Genomic DNA, 17,565 nt, shown 5'->3' on the forward strand with positions numbered 1-17,565 from the left:
GCGAAGGAAGAGCTGACAACGCAAGTGGAAAGGTTGAGGTGCTTTGATTACAGGACCTACATGGTGCAGGCGCACGCGGAGCACGATAAGTCAGGGGCGCTCCTAGACTGGCTGGTGAATCCTACGTGCAGGGACACACCGATCCTCCAAATACGGAACGAGGGGGGACGATACACTATGGGCAGCAGACCTTTAACACGCAGTTCCTGGATTACTATTCCACCCTTTATTGTAGCACACTGGCCCCCAGAGAACTAGAGGAAGGGGATTTCCTTGATATAGAGTTACCTCAGATTGAAGCAGAAGAGTCATAGAGCCTGGGCCGACCGGTAGAATTGGGTGAGGTCCGGGGAGCTCTCGAGCGTATGGCCAAGAACAAAACTCCAGGCACCGACGGGTTACCGTTGGAGTTTTACGTCACTTACATCAACGTGCTGGGTCCCGCAGCTGGTGTCTCTTTATAACTGATCAAAACACGTGGGATATCTGCCTGCCTCGACGAGTGAGGCAGTGATCGTACCGCTCCTCAAGCCGGGTAAGCCGGAGTGGGACCGAACAGTGTATCGCCCCTGGCGATGTTAAACATTGATTATAAGATCCTGAGCGGTATCTTGGCCAGTCGCCTGATGGTGCACATGACAACACTGGTGCACGGGGACCAGTCTGGGTTCATCCCTACCTGGAACACGGCAATGAACATTCGGAGGCTATGTCAGTTGCTGCATGAGGCGGCTGCAAGAGACAATGAGGCGTGTGTTCTATCCATAGACATCGAAAAGGCCTTCGATAACCTAGAGTGGCCGTACCTGTTTTGGGTTTTGAGGGTCTTTGGCTTAGGTGAGGGGTTTGTGGCATGGACGAAGATTTTCTACTCCCGCTCAATGGCCAGGGTTCGGACGGGGGGCAATTTCGGCTGCGTGTGCCGTGGGCAGGGGGACGAGACAGGGCTGCCCGCTGTCTCCCCTTCTGTTTGCCCTGGCAATGGAGCCGCTGGCGGCTTGGGGGCGGATGGGGGGGCACTACAGGGGCCTAGAGGGGATGGGTCAGATACACTATATTGCCCTATACGCCGATGATTTGTTGATGTTCCTTGCCAATGCTACTGATGAGCCTCCGTGGAGCCGGGAGGTTGCTGGAGATACTGGAGCGAGTCGCAGGACTCAAGGTTAACTGGGCCAAGACCTGTCTGTTCCCAATGCGTGGGGATCCTCCTGAGGGGATTAATCTGAGATGGGAAGGCAGTTGCTTACCCTACTTGGGGGTTAGAATTTACCATGAGGCAGCTGATTTATTTGAGAGTAACATAGGACGAGCCCTACGAACTACCAAGAGTAACCTTGACTTCTGAGGGTCTTTACCCCTGTCGGTTGTGGGACGAGCGGCATTACTAAAAATTATAACCCTGCCCCGTTTGCTTTATTATTTTGTTACTCTGCCGCTTTGGATACCTGGGAAGTACTTCGCCCAACTCAACTCCATGGTATCGACCTTCTTATGGGGATCAGGAAGGTGAAGAGTGGCACCGCCTACTATGATGCACCCAAGACAGGAAGCTGGCTTTGCAGCTCCTGATTTTGAGGCTTACTATCATGCGGCTCAGTTCCAATGGTTCACACAGCGGATGGCAGGGAAACTGGGAATGGAGATAGATCAGAGAGGCAGGGACCTAGGGTTTGGTCACTTTATTCGGATTCTGCTATGGCTTCCGGTGCGTGAAAGGGAGATGTCCAGAGAGTTCTGGGTCTTGAGGCAATGTTGGTATAGGGCTCTACGACGCAATAAAGGGAGTCCGGCATATGCGCCCAAGATTCCGGTGTGGTTCTGCGTGGAGATACCTCACAGAGGGGATTGGCAGCGGCTCCATGAATGGGAGGAGCTGGTGATCTCCTCCATTGGAGATCTGTACGAAGATGGTATACTTCTACCATTTCAAGATCTCGTTGAAAGGCACAAATTGCCTGCTCAGGACTTTCTTATACACACAGCTGTGACAGCTGCTGTGCGTAAACATTGGAAGAAAGGGTTGGAGGAACCACGGGCCTTCCTCCCTTGCCAATATGTGGTTACCTCTGCGGGTAAGATCAAGGCAGTTACGTGTTTGTATCGAAGACTGACGCAGGGCTTGAGGACTCCTCTAGAGGAATTGCGCACTAAATGGGAAGCTGACCTGGGAACGCCTATAGAGCTTAAACCCTGGGGAATGCTAATGGAACAGGAATGGAAGTGTTCCAGAAATGCGAGATCCCAACTCATCCAATTCTACGTATTTCATCAGGCATACCTCACTCCTTACAAAATTAATGAATTCTTTGGTTCCCACACTGCCTACCCGCAATGCAGACTGGAAAGCACAGCGTTTATGCACATGTTCTGGGATTGTCCATTGCTCCAGGGATACTGGGGAGAGGTACTGGCCAAATTGACAGAGGTGACGGAAAGGGACCTGCAGCATACACCAGGGGTGTGCCTGTTGCACTGGTTCCCCCACACTGCCCGTAACAAAACCACCAGTAGGTTCCTGGATTTGGGGTCAGTCCTAGCCAAGCGCAAAATCACTAGCCATTGGAAGTCGGCCACGGCCCCCAGGGCTGCGCGCTGGCTCTGAGACTTTATAAAATGGGCGGACTGCGAGGGGACCCTTCGGCTCCAACTCGCTCAGAGAACTGACAATGACAAATTGTGGGACACGGCGAGAGCCTGGGTTGCGGTGGCAGATCCGCTTACAAACCCAACTGACGATGATGACTGATGCTTCCAGCTATGAGCGCTCCCTTTGCTACATAAGACCTCAGTCTCAGGCAGTGGGGTGAAAAGGTGGGTGGAGAGATCACTAAAGTGGGCGCATCCTCCCGGGTGGGAAATTGGCTACTGCCATAGGAATCGAATGGAGTGTGCGGAATGCATAATGAGTAATAAGCGTGATGTTAGGGAAAGAGGCATGTCTGAGGGGATGGGGACGGTGGGGCCGAGGGGGGGCAGGGGATTGAGTTGAGGGGGGGTTGTGTTCTTTGTTATCTGATCTGATGAATAGATGTCGACAGTGCTTGCTTAAGCGAGGAGCAATTCGATTGAGCCCCTCTGGGCTGTGCCACATGACAGCGGAGATATGACTCTTGATCCAGGACAGGCCACACTCCTCGCGCTGAAAAGGCAGGCGGGCGAGACAAGCTAATGCGAGGCGAGGCAATGTCATGCTGTGATCACAATTGTCCGCTGGGTCTTGCAGGTTTACTGTATACTGTACGATTACATGTAGGAGACATATGAGCACGTTTTGAAAAATTAATAAAATCTGTTTAAAAAAATAAATAAAGTCTCTTTCTTCGTTTAGCATATCCTGTTGGCTATTTTAACCTGTTAAATGCGGCGGTAATTCCGCCGCGGTGCGGGCGTTTTCGTGCGCGGGTGGAATGCCGTCGGCCAATGGCCGACGGCACCACTGGACCGGCAGCAGGGAAAGGGTTAAAGTATGGGCCACCAGAGAACCCTGGAATCTGCAGACATGCTTCAGTGTTTATGTTACATATTTAAATATTCTTCCTGATGGGCGCCTTTTTCAAAAGCTGCCCCAAGTTCACCCCACAATGTGTTATAATGTATGCTCCTTAACAAGTATGTGGAAATATGCAAAATCTGTGTAATTTGGGTTTGGCTTATTATGCAAAATTTCAGTAAAATATTGCAAAATTATCTGTAATTATATTAAATGCTTAAATGAAATTCGGTGCTATATATTTTAAAATGAAATGCATCCTCACGTCCCTAATAAACAGGAGGCCTCATTTTGCACTCAAAACAAGCGCAGAAAACTACGTTGTGACTGTTTGCATTGTTCCCGTGCATTTGTGCAATGTTTTGGCATGAACGATGAGTAATTGCATGATGTGGCGTAACTGAGCAATATTGGGAATTTTGTGCAATACGAAAGTACATGAGAATATGCCACCGTAATAGAAGTTTTCACCTGGGCATAGAAATGTCTGCCTCCTTGGAAAAATACAAAGAAAGTGCTGCCTGGATTAAAAGTACTTCACAAAGGCAACCAATTTACAAAATTTCACTTTGACAGGGAAAAAGTAAAATTCCTACACCACCACAACTCATTTTTGGAAAAATAAAAATTCAAATTAAGAGTAAGGAGTTTTATCATATGAGCACTGCGGTTAGCGTCCTTTTTTTCACATCGATGAGAAGCCCAAAGTGTCATGAAAAGACAGTGACAGGCTTCCAAATGTAATTTAATGGTGATATTTTTTACCTAAAAGCCATAAAAAAAACTCCGGATTTCTAGGTAAAATTTCAGACACATCAGCCACGTCAGTAAAATACAGAAAGTATCATAAAAGTCTTTCACATTGTCACATTTTAGAATGTGCCTACAAACAGTTTTAGCTGCATGGTGTTAAAATATGTTGTCTGCAATGCAATATAGAGAATGAGCTTCCTGGTACCCCCACACCACTCCCCATTCGACGCTGCATTTTCTTTTCTGTATTCATTTTCTAAGGACTGGCAGTTGTAGAGTGCTTCTCTTTTTAGTGCTCTCTCACATTTTATTTATTTTTATGTTTACTTCACTGTTCAGAAAGGACCCTCAGCTATTTTATAACAGTATCGTAATAAAAAATCAAAAAAAATCCAGAGAGCGCACATGCTTTGGAAGGGTTTTTAAACCAATACAAATTATTCACTGTGTCCGCATATTCGTCCACATTCATCATAAGACACAGGCTACAGGGCTTAATTTGAGCCGATATTTTTCGGTACTTGGCACCAGCACTTAATTGTCAACACCGGTGCATATAACAGTTCCACATGGTGGCACAACTACCTAATTTAGGTATTAGCACCTCAGCTGGTTATTAATTCAATATTCATTAACCCCTTCGCTGCTGATGACGAGCTCAGCTCGTCATCAGCCACGGTGGTCGTGTGCGGATGACGAGCTGAGCTCGTCATCTAATGCGGCTTTTGGAAAAAAGACGCACAGCGCAAAAATAACCGCCACAGCGATTTGGTTAACAATGACTCATACCAGCCACTCAAGCCATACTTATAGCTTTGGAAGCCCACAATAATATGAATAGTCCCACTTGTAAACGTGTGACATTAGTCGTTGTGTTAGTTCTGTCACTGGCAGAGCCAGCAGGTGCAATGGATGGTGCAAGCTGCAGTGTTCTCCTGATTAGGGTCCTGGCACATTTTCTGTGCTAATTAATATTAATAATAATTCCACCTATAGAGCACCTGGTTACACCCAACAGTGTGTCCCGAGCTAGGATTCAGTCCCCCGAAAGGAGAAAAGAGAAACCAGAAGAGTCCAGAATTGAACCAAAGCAGAGGCACAGAGGACAGACCCAGTTTAGGGGTGGAAACCAGGTTTTTAAGCCTTTATGGAAAGTGGTTTCAGATGACTTGACTCTCAGGCTGAATGGTAAGGAGTTCCACTTTTTGGCTGCCAAATATCCAAAGGAGCGTGCCCCCATTCTGGCCCTTTGGACTTTAGGCACTTTGACCAAATGTGCTCCCATCGACCTCAAATTGCGAAACGGGATTATATGGAGTTAACCTCTTCGATGCTCATGACGGCTCCCGGCCGTCATGAGTCACGGTGGGCGTGTGCTGATGACGGCCGGGAGCCGTCATGACCACGCCCGCGATCGGAACGTTCAGCACTGCGGCGGAATTTGCGCCGCAGTGATGAGATTAACATGGGGTGAAGATAGCTAGGACCTTGTTACAAAAAAAAGGAGTCCGCAGCAATCGCATTGCTTGAACACTTTTCAATAGCAAACCTGGCAGAGTTGTGATGCCATTTAGTCTAAGCTCATTTTTCTTTCCAGTTACAGAAAAAGCATTTCGCGTCCCCAACATTTCACAAATTCCCATGTATGTATTAGACATCAATGAGGCAGCACGATATTCTAGGACAGCGTGTGCTTCGTCATTGTTAGAGCGTGTAAACGAGTCACGACTTCATGTTCATGAGATGAGATCCAAGCATGCTGAATGAAATATGTCGGTGATTGTTGAACACCTTTGAGGGATGTCAGTCTATAGCGAGAAAACCTACATCTACAGAACAACGGGCCATATTATCAAGAAAGGGCGATACATTATCGCCGCTTTTAACAGGAGGAAACTGCTGCTAAAGCGGCGATAACGGGCTTGATAATATGTTATTGTAAATTCCCATAGAAGCCCAGGTTCTGGTGTTAACCTGGGCTTCTATGGGAATTCAAGAGGGCATATTATCAAGCCCATTATCGCCGCTTTAGCTGCAGTTACCTGCCGATAAAAGCGGCGAGAATGTATCGCCCTTTCTTGATAATATGGCCCAATATTATTTTTCACCTTTGCTGTGAATCTCTGAAACTAAACAATGTGTGCATCAGCAGGGACAATGAATCCTTCCTACTCCATGAGTTTTTGAAGCAGTTCACAGGTAGCTCACAGTAGACATTTTATGGCAGGTGGGAGGAAACAAAATATTTTTTGGGCCCTTGGAAAAAGTGCAAATTTATCAGCCTTGGCACTCACCCCGCCATCACAATGAAAAAATCCAGACGGTTCCACGTGTCTCCAAGGTAACACTTCTGTCCAAAGATCCCTAGAGCTACCATTTTGATCACCATCTCCACAGCAAAGAACGCAAAGATGAAGTCGTCGAATGCCTGTACCGTAAACACATAAATAAAAAAGATTAAAAACACAGATTTAGAGCTAAAAAGTGGCCCCTGATACTCCTAGGAGTTTGCACTTTTATATTTGCAAGCAGAAAATTGTGGCATGTGCTCTGTGTGGGATGCATAACCCAACAAGGGTATCATGCTGTTTCATCATTTCATTGACACCAGTATTTACGAAAACACATAATGACACTGATAGTTGCAAAAATGTAATTATCTCTTTCAGGAAATCTGCCCATAGACGCCAAGACGATCTGAAATCTTGACTGGTAACTTTCTTTGCTTTTGTTTAGTCTGTTTGAGAAACAAGTAGTGATTTAACCTTCATTAAGCTGAGTCTGAATGTCTGGCGCATCATACAGATCAACTTGTACAAGGTACACAAAACAGGAAGATGGTGATGATTTCTAGAACTGGTTAACAAGGGTGCAAAATGCTATTTTTTCACAGAATGCAGGTTTGGACTATTTTCTACCATCTTAAGAAAGAACCTCAATCAAAAACACTGAAGGCCACATGTATCAACCAATGTTGCATTCGCAAACCAGTCCGTTTGCGAATGCAAAAAAGGCTTTTTACATGTATCAAACCCTATTTTGCGATTCGGTAACCTGTTACCGACTCGCAAAATGGGTTTGAGACTCGGTATCCGGAGGGGGCGTGTTTAGGGGGTCCCTTCCAAATACCGAATCGTAACGGTATGTATGACTGTTTTGTGATCGTGATCATGGACCATGGACCACTGCCTACTCCTAAAAAATGAAAACAAAACTTTTCTTTTTTTTTAACCCAACCCTTTTTCCTTTAAAGAAAACGGGCTACATTTAAAAAAAGAAAAAAGATGTCTTTATTTAAAAGCAATCACGGAAATGGTGGTGTGCTGACCCCAGCAGAACACGAGCCCTGTGATTTTAGAGATTCCTAGCGGGTCGCAAATTGCAATCTACCTCATTAATATTAATGAAGTAGATCGATTTGCGACCCACTAGGAATCGCTATAGGAAACTCATGGGGTTTCATACATTGGAAATAGCGACAAACCTATTTGCGATTCTCAGAAAATCGCAAATAGTTAATCGCTATTCCCAAATTTGAAACACGTGGCCCTAAATTCAGAACTTTTATGGAGGCCAGGCCTAACAAAAAATGTGTTTATTGATATAGCTTCTTAATTGCTTTTATGAAATTCAGGTGGTAACTGGTAATTATATTGTGGGCTGCTTAAATAGTACTGGAAGTGGCGCAATAGTCTCCCTTATGGAAACAGCATTTTCCTTCATGTGGACTTTTTAACTTGCAATGTCATTGGTTTCCTAGAACTTCTTTCAATAATGTACTTTATGATCAATATTTCAAACTATTGACAGCGCTATGATCTAGACTAGGCGATTAATCCCACAACGTGCGGGGCCTGGCTGTCTTACTGCCTTCTAAAGTGATAAATCAACAGCATCCTTTCAGGAAGCCAATAAAGCTGTCTGATGGAAGAAACAGGTGAACAGCACCTCCGGATGAGGAAGCGTCTTGGGATATGAGCAAGAAATGCTGAATTATAGAAGAGAAATCACACACTATTTTAGGTGTCTTTCAATGACAAGAAGGAAAATAACTAACTCCCACTGCCCATGGGAACTGTAAACCGGTTGTTTCTGATGGGTTTGGCAGCCCTGAGCACCAGGGATGAACCCTTGCACTGTGTGATGTGTTGTCACAAAGCTGCTTCAGTCTTTCTGACAGCCACTTGAAAAGGGACATAAAAAAAAGAAAAAATACTAATCCAGTTGTCCTCCCTCAAAGCTGCATCGCCAACAATCACCACCAATCAGGTTTCGTGAACATCCTATTGTTTGATGACGTCTGATAGGGTCCTGAGATCTCTTGTAGCATTAGCATGATTTCTGTGATCCCCTATTTAATTCTAGCCAGGGGCAGCTTGAGGTACATTGGGGGCATAGGTTTTCTAGTGTCCAAATTGTAGGTTTACCCCATAGTGTCTTGAGTTCTGATCCTGGATTCCTCACTGGACCAAATTTCGCGATCTCAGGCCTGTCCTGCTCTCTTTCCATAAGTACACCTGTCTGTCAAATATGGAACCTGTTATAAGAGAGGAAAGTCCCCACCCTGTATGACCTTTGTGCTCAACCCAGAAACACGTGTCTAGAAATATACAGCACTGTCTGCACCCACTTTGGTGAAAAACTCCAGCTAATTTTGAAGTAAGTTTGAACTGTGTACTGCATTTACCAGGATGCAAAGGGGCGAACTGTGCTGGGACTGTGAGGCAGTGTGCTCCTAACCCCCTTTGTGCGATTCTGATGTTATTCTCCTGTTCCTGACTGGCCCTGTGATTTGGTGCATGCGCACAACACTGTACAAGTCCAATGAGGGCGTTCCTTGTTTTTTGATGTTCCACCAGCAAGTCACAAGAGCCTGCTGGACTGGGAGTACTGCACACCCACACACAATTGAGGGTAGCTACTGTCAGTGGCGAAGCGGTCCACTTTTTGGCCGGGCGGTGGGTGGGGATGATAATAAAGGATAATTACACACTTATATAGCGCACGACTACCCGTAGGCATCTCGGCGCTTGTACGAATACCGCTGAGGACCCTTCCTGGCCTTTCCCTGTGAGGAGCCCGCTCCTGGGCACCCCCAAGGTGAAGTCAGGCAACCTCAGCGTTGTTGGGGCCGTTGTAGAGATTAAGCAAGCTATTGCCCAGAGGTGCAGAGTGGGGCCCATGATCAGAATCGGCACCGAGGCGAGAATTATCATGACTGAGGACATTGAGCCCGAGACCCACCGAGGCGGGAATTGAACCCTGGTCCCGGCCAGACTCCTGCATCAGGGTCTGCCGCTCTAACCATTGAGCCACACTTCTCTGAGCAAGTTCGGCGAGCGCAAGGTAAGTGGCTTTCTTTTTGTACATTTTATTTTCCCTTGTCGCCATCTGTCAACTCCCCTCCACCCCGCTCTAACCAGCATCCGCCGTCACTGGGGGGTAAAGTCAGGGACTACCCCAGGCGGCAACAGCTCTAGCTATGCCACTGGCGACTGTCTGTCACAGTGCTTTGAGGAGACTCGTGGTTGAAGTCAATCAAGATTTTACAGATGAGCAGAGGCTCTTTTCCCTGTACCCTGAGGAATTAGTTTACAAAACATCTCAGTCATCTCTTTCCTTCACTTAAATGCATTCGTTTACTCCCCTAATGCAACCCTGGGATAGATTTTGTTTAGTCCAATGCAGGTTCTCTTCATTTGCATAGTCGGTGGGGTCCTTCAGAAGGACATGACAGATTTTGAACAAAATGGCGGCTACCGTCCATGTTGCAATATGGACTTGACATTCTCTGGCATATTCCCGTTCCAGTGCCATGTAGCCTGTCTGGGCAAGTCTAGGGAAGCCACAGTCAGCAAAAGCCACTACTGAGCACTACACAGAACAAAGAAGTGACCAAAATTGTGTTTTTTTTCTTCTTATTCTGGTAGTTCTTCTTCTAGACTTGCTAAGTAACCCGTTGTCCCTTCATGCAGAGACTGGCCTCAAAAGCACCTGCCGTGCTATCAATTTCATTGTCGCTTTTCCGTCATTGAGAATATGGCTCTGCAAACCTTTAACTATGCTTATGTAGTTGAAATAAACGGAGGAACTACAGCCCGTGCACAGTATGTAGAGTTTAGTGACTTTCCTTTAACTATATATGGCATAGTGAATAGAGCCCCGGTACTGTCCACAGCTCTTACTGGTTACAGACATATGTGGGGCTGAAGAGTATACCTTTGTTTCTTCATTTCCTCTTTTTGTTTGCTTGAAGCAAAAAAATGTAGCTGGGACATTGGTAAACATTTACCAGCCTCTGCCCTTCTCAACCACATTTTCCTGTTTTTGGGCTCCCCATCCTTAATTTCCTGCTTCATGATGTCCTTGGGTTGCACACCACTGGTAAGTGCCAGAAAGGAAAGGCCAAATGGGGAATTCTGGGGCGGGTGGTGCCAGTCATCAATTTGGTGACCAAAATGAGATAATATCTGGGGGTGGGGTAACCAGTGTTGGGCTATCTCTGCTGGCAACCTCCACAGGGTACAAACCATATTGTACAGTTTTGGATGGGTGCTGGGCAGTTGAATCTGGGTCTCTCAGGGGTCTCAAAGATCAGGACTGGGTGGATAGCTGCTGAGCAGCACCACAACCATCATTTCCCTATGCTGCTCCGAACAGTGCTTTTCTAAAACTAAGCAATGCTATGCATTTTGCATACTATCACTAGTTGTACTAAAGTATGCAGATTTGGGACGCTGGGTATTTGCAGCTTCGCACAACCCTAATTAAGACCTATTTGGCAATCACAGAAAGATGAGTCAGGAAGCGTACAGTGTCTGCCTTGGAGTGCAAATTGGTATGACTCATTAGTGCTTATGTTTTCTCCTGTTTTCTGAAGAGATCTCAAAAAGTTGTGCCCTCCTCTGGGCTGCAAGAGGAATTGGGTTTGAACGTCTGACACTCATTTTATTGGTCCTGATTTTGCTGCTAATAAATCCTGAAATGAAAGTGAAACCAACTTAGGGCCTGATTACGTGCTATTTAGTGTACCTTATAAATAATGAAACCCTGGGTACATTTTTTTTCAGTGTAATATTAGCACCTATTATGAGTTTCTGGGGAATAACATGTAGATTTTGGTGCTTGATGCGCCAAAATACATATAATACAGTAAACACCGTATGCTTTTCCCCTGTTAAATTTCGGTAGGTTTGATCAGCCAAAATTTGAAGACGGTTGAGGTATTTAATGCATCTGATAATTATCTAATGTGTTAAGTAACACTCAGCTCGAAATTCCGACCCCTACTGAAACAGGGGTTTACAAATTAACAACCCACTCGTAATCAGGTCCTTAGTACCACTTCATTTTATTTGTCCTCACCTGCAGTGCTGCATACGCACTGCAGACATCTGAAAAGGATCATGGCTGCTAGAGTTGTGGTTTATTCCCATTGCTGAAAACAATCCTTGGTCTGTGGAGGAAGGTGAGCTGATGTGGCCTGCTCTGGAAGAAGAGGAAGCTGTACTGTCAAGTGTTTAGCTTAGCTGACCACTGACCAGGAGGTATGATGAAGACACAGTTGACGATTGCCTTTGAAGAGTATATCACAAGCGAGTGAGAATTCTAAACGCCTTGAGAACCTTTCAGCCGACACATACAGAGCTGAATCAACTGATTTGCAAGCAAACCCAGGATGTTCAGGATATATTTCTAGTCCTTTACTGCATGGAGCTTTCATGTCTTTGACTCCTGCAAATCTTAGACAATTTTAGACGGCCACAGCCTGTATTCTTATTTTCCAGTCAAAAAGAGACATGGGCGCTTTCTTTCCTAGTCCTTAGGGCAATGGTTTGAATTCTAGCTGGTGCTGTTGCACTGATTCCATAACCTTTTAAACTTTCACTCTACTCAATATGGGTGCCAAGATACTCAGTTGCAAACTGCAAGCTGATCTTAATCCCTAAATATCAGTTGCATAGTTGCGAATTTGGAAAAAGTATGGATAGCATTTTCCCTTTTTGTGCTGCTGCCACACAAAATGACAGCAAAAGTGTTTGATGAGATAAGTGTGCTTAGAATGTGGGACACTTTTATGCCTGGTGATTGTACTACTGAACATCGATCGGCAGAATGTCACGGTAAAAGAGTATCGCAGGACAAAATACGAAAAGGTAAATGCAGGCGGAAAAGTATTGACTTACTGTTCCTAACGCCATATCTACATACCTTGAAGATATATGTACTGTATAGGTACATATATGTGTAGTTAGGTGCAGAAAATCTAGACGTAACTGTTAATATATTCCTCAAAATTTTTGTTCTTCGATGTTGAATCCCATCGATATTTTGGGGTTGATATTCAGTGAGCTTGATTTGCTAGTCTAATCCCAGGGGTCGTCCTGCGGCAACAACGGACCATGGAAACTTCTTGGAGCTTCTGACCTCTGGTGCTCTGTAGCCACGTTATATCGACACTGAAACTTTGACCCATATGAGGGTTTACCTGTGCCAGCTTCAGATGAAACATGGCCAAGCAGATGTGTTACCAGTATTTAGCTGGGTCAGAGTTACTCAATTTGCCCTTTAATCAGCAATGCATAAACATGTCTTGGGTTGGCTTTGTTCCTATTCAGAGGATACTTTGCTTGGTAGTAGACTGGATTGCACTTTTTGCGTTGGAGCAAAGAATAATTTGTATATGGTTGGTCCCTGTCTGTATTTGCATGTTAAGCATTTATGGAATCAAGTGTCCAGAGCAAAGGATAGTCATTAAAAGTAATTACAGCATTTCTGTCCAAGATGTTTAGTATTTTTTGAGAAAGGGTAGGAACTAGAAACAAGGCATGTAAAGGCTGCAGACCCAGGATATTTAACTTCTGCAGGAACACCAATCAGAAATGCAAAATTAATTAAAAGATTAATTGATGGCATTCAGTTACCAGAACAAATAGCAGTAGTGAAGTGTTCGGCGCATAAAAAGGGTGAAGATTACATTACCAAGGGAAATGCTTTTGCAGATGAGATGGCAAAATATTGTGCCAGAAACAATTACGCAATCAATCGGGAAAAAGATGATAGTCACACAATGAATTCTCTCATGCTAATTTCTGTAGTTGAAACATGGCAGGAAGTAAAAGATTTACAGGATGAGGCAAGTGAGGAAGAGAAAGACACATGGCTAAAAGGTGATTGCAGACCAAGAGAGGAAGACGGGATCTGGGTACACAAAGATGGAAGAGTTGTAATGCCAGACAGCATGATTGCTGATATGGCACGATTGTGTCATGGTCAAGGTCATATGGGGAAAGGGTCCATGATTAGATTATTCAGACAAACATGGTTCAATGTAAAATTTAGATTAATTGCGGAGTCACTTTGTCAAAGATGTTTAACCTGCCAACAGATGAATGCCCACAAAAAGGTTGTTGTAAGCACGGGAATCATAGGACGAGAAGGTGGTCCTTTTACCAGATTGCAGATGGATTTTGTTGAAATGCCAAGACATAATGGTCTACATTATATTTTGGTATTTGTTTGTTTGTTTTCAAGATGGGTGGAGGCTTTCCCAACTCGTCATGCCAATGCTGTTACTGTGGCAAAGTTACTTCTAAGAGAAATCATACCTAGGTATGGATTTCCGGTTACCATTGAAAATGATCGTGGAAGGCATTTTGAGAACAGTTTGATGAAAAAGATCTGTAAAGCTTTAGACATAGAACAGACGATGCATTGTGCTTACAGACCACAAGCATCAGGTGTCATTGAACAAATAAATGGCGCAATCAAAAATAGGATCGCAAAGATGTGTGATGCTACAGGAGTAAAGTGGACAGATGCACTTCCACTTGTTCTAATGTCAATGAGAAGCATCCCAGATAGAAAGACAGGTCTTAGTCCTCACGACATTGTGATGGGCAGAGTGATGAGACAAGCATTTGTTCCAGTTGGCAAACTGATGAGTATTAATGATAGTGCAATTTTTGAGTACTGCCGAAATCTATCTGATGTGATGCATTCTGTGTTTCATCAGGTGGGAACTGACATTATTTCAAAAGAAAAAGTACAAGCTCATGATTTGCAACCCGGTGATTGGGTCAGGACGAAGGTTCACCGAAGAAGGAACTGTTTGTCACCGAGGTGGCAGAAGCCTCGTCAGGTAATCTTGATTACAACAAATGCAATTAAATGCAGAGGACTAAAAAGGTGGATTCATCCTAGCCATACAATTCGTGTGTCACCTCCTGAAAATTTTGATGAAGAAGGTGATATAACAGCTGATTCAGATTCAGAAAGAGACCCAGAAGATCCTGATTCTGATTCAGATTCAGATTCTGATTTTGGTGATCAAGAAGAAAATCAACATCAAGAAAATCTAGATGAGAGTCAGAACTTGAATAAAGAAGATCTGGATACTGGAATTCGAGGTGTTGATGATGATGATTTGCTTGAAGAAGAGTCTCTGAGAGAAAAGAGAGATTCAGAAGAAGCAGAAGATTCTGAGCGAGACGAAAATCTGAGCGATACTCTTGAAAGGCAAGGAAGAAGTAGCTCTGTGAACAAAAAGCTTGAAGCTGGGAAGCTGAAGGTGATTCCTGAAGAAGAAGAATTGCCAAGTACCAGTAAAGGTATTGTTTCAAATGGAGTGAAGTTGCCGAGTAAAGAAGTTCCTAGGTACAGATTTGATGTCTCTGATACAGACACTGAAAGTGATGAAGATTCTGAAATAAGAAATCACAGAAAAAGAGCTTGGAAAACTGAATGCAACGAGAGTGTGCCAAAGAAAAAAGTCTTGAGAAAAGGAGACATTTGGCTTGAAAATAATCTGAAATTCAAACTAGTGAAGAAATCAAAGGAACAGGTCAATGAAGTTTCTAGTCAAGGAAGTGAACTTGAAAAAAGTAACGAAGGTGAAAACAAGAAAATAGAAGTTATTACTCGCAAGACAAAAAGAGTAATTAGGCCAAACCAAAAATACAGATCTCCAGAATGGACATATATAATCATCCCACCTATTGTTGAGGTGGAAAGCAGTGGTCAGGAATTCTTAGAAAGTGACAGAGATTAAAATTGTTAGAAATCAGTTGAGGATCTATTTCCTGGCACAAGGCTGAAGAAAATATGTATTAGGTAACTTTTTGTTTCCTGGCATAAGGCTGAAGAAAATTTGTTAGGTGACAGCATAAGGCTGAAGAAAATGTGTTAGGTGACATAAGGTCGAAGAAATTCTGTTTAGCTAAAGAAGACATATTTTGTGATACAAGGTCGAAGAAAAACTGTTTAGGGTTAAAATCTTTAAAAACAAAATTAATTAAAAGGGGGGATATAATTTTGTTAGTTATACTTACATTTTTATTTAAAATTTTTGTTTTTGGAAATGCCTAGAACAGATACTTCTAGGTGTTCAATTTTTAAAAGGTGTTGTAAGATGACCTCAATTTGTGTGATATTATTAATTTTACTTTGGCTAATTTTAGCTGTGGTCCATCCTTTTGATGTTAATAAGCAAAAATCTAAGACTAATATTACTAGTAAAGTAGAGTCTAATCATGAGAAGCATGCTGGCAAGTCCAGTAGAGTTATTAATCATGATCCACTGTCTCATCAAGATAGATCAATTGGTGATTTTTCAACCAATTCGTTTTCAAGGCTTTTATCTGAATATGTCAAAGTAATGAATGTCAAAGATTGCTATGTGTGTGTAAAATTACCCGCTTCTGTTTCTGAGGGAGTGACATATACTATGTTACCTCTCACTTATGGCATTACCTGTAGTGTGATTGCTAGTCTGTTCTATCAAACTGGTCGTCTGGAGTATTATTACTCAGACTTTGATGAGGTTTTTGCAAATCTCAAAATTGTAAATAGCCTAAACAAAGTAAGATCTGCGAAGCAGATGAGGGAATTCTTTTTAGTTACTAATGAACTAAACTATGAATATGCTTATAGAAATAATTTAACATGCAAAATGAGAGCTGAAGAAAAAACTTTCCTTAACATGGTTGAGGAGAGAAGGGCTGTTTACAAAAGAAATGAAAAACTAAAACATGCTAAATCTAAATACTGGCAGTTAGAAGATGCTAAATTAAATGGTGTTAATACTAATGCAGCGATACACATTGATGAACCAGTTAGTGGTAAATTTTGTATTAGAAGAGATAATACTTTGTATGATAACTTTTTTGTAGGTGCTAGTCAATGTGAAGATACTTATCGTATTGAAGGGGGATGGGGATTCAAAGGTGGAAAGGATCCAATTTTCCCTGGAATTTATTTTATTTGTGGTAATAAGGCTTATTTTAGCCTCCCAGACCACTGGTATGGGACATGTTATCTTGGCCTAGTCTTTCCAAAAATATTTCATGTTGACAGAAATGAAAAAGGTACTTTTGAATTTGGTGAACACTTGAATCAAAATAGATACAAAAGAGAAAGCTTCACAGAAATTCTGGGAGACATTTTTGGTGCTGTTATTCCTATGGTGGGGATTACAATGAATTCTATCAAAATTAGAAAAGTGTCCACAATTGTGGATAGGTTGTCAACTGATACTGCAAGTGGTTTCCAATTGGTTAGCACAGAACTTGTTGCAACCAGAAGTATGGTTATGCAGAATCGTCTTGCGTTAGACATTCTGCTTGCAAAAGAGGGTGGAGTCTGTGGGGTCTTGCATGTCCAACATTGCTGTACTTACATACCTGACAAAAGTCTGGATATAGAGTTACTTGTTGAAAATATCACACACTTCCATGAGGAAATTGAACCCATGGAGGAGGAAACCTTTACTGAGAAAATTGGGAAAAGAATGGAGGCTATCAAAGATTGGTTTTCAGAACTTGGCAGGTCCGTCATTGGCAAAGTGCTCTATCCAGTAATTGTCATTATTATAATGATAATGCTGCTAAAAATTAGTTGTTTGATTCATAAGAGGAGGAAGCGTCAGAACGAAAAGAAAAGAATTTATAAACTCAGAAAGGAACAGGAAAAGAAATATGAATTAGAAGAAATGCGAAGAGTTCAGTTTGATAAGGATAATCAGACAGCTGAAACAGGGGTTTAGGGAAACTAATATCGAGATAATTCAGTGTGTGTTGTCTCTAAAATGGGTAACATTTTTCTAAAATTTTTGGTGTGTAGTTTGGTGATTTTAATATCACCAGATGAGGGAGTTGATAAAGCGGGCTGCAAAAAATATTTTATTCTGGCTTGTGGATTCAATTCCCCATAACAATAACTGATTAATTAATGCACTGTTGCATGATTTATTTTATTAATCCAACCTACATTAAGTTTGCACCACACATGAACACGCGGGAAACTAATTATATGTGCTTTTG

The 17,565-nt window shown here is 43.1% G+C and overlaps 1 protein-coding gene across 1 annotated transcript in view; it reads right to left on the reverse strand.

Moving 5' to 3' along the window:
- CACNA1H (calcium voltage-gated channel subunit alpha1 H) overlaps positions 1-17,565 on the reverse strand; it is a 1,502,131-nt gene that overhangs the window by 922,467 nt on the left and 562,099 nt on the right. Inside the window, exon 4 of the mRNA XM_086940723.1 lies at positions 6,541-6,674. Within this exon, the coding sequence (XP_086796849.1) occupies positions 6,541-6,674 (134 nt within the window). The remainder of the gene's footprint in view (positions 1-6,540; positions 6,675-17,565) is intronic.

Source organism: Lissotriton vulgaris, chromosome 10 (genome assembly GCF_964263255.1).
Source record: "Lissotriton vulgaris chromosome 10, aLisVul1.2, whole genome shotgun sequence".
NCBI classification, from domain to species: Eukaryota; Metazoa; Chordata; class Amphibia; order Caudata; family Salamandridae; genus Lissotriton; species Lissotriton vulgaris.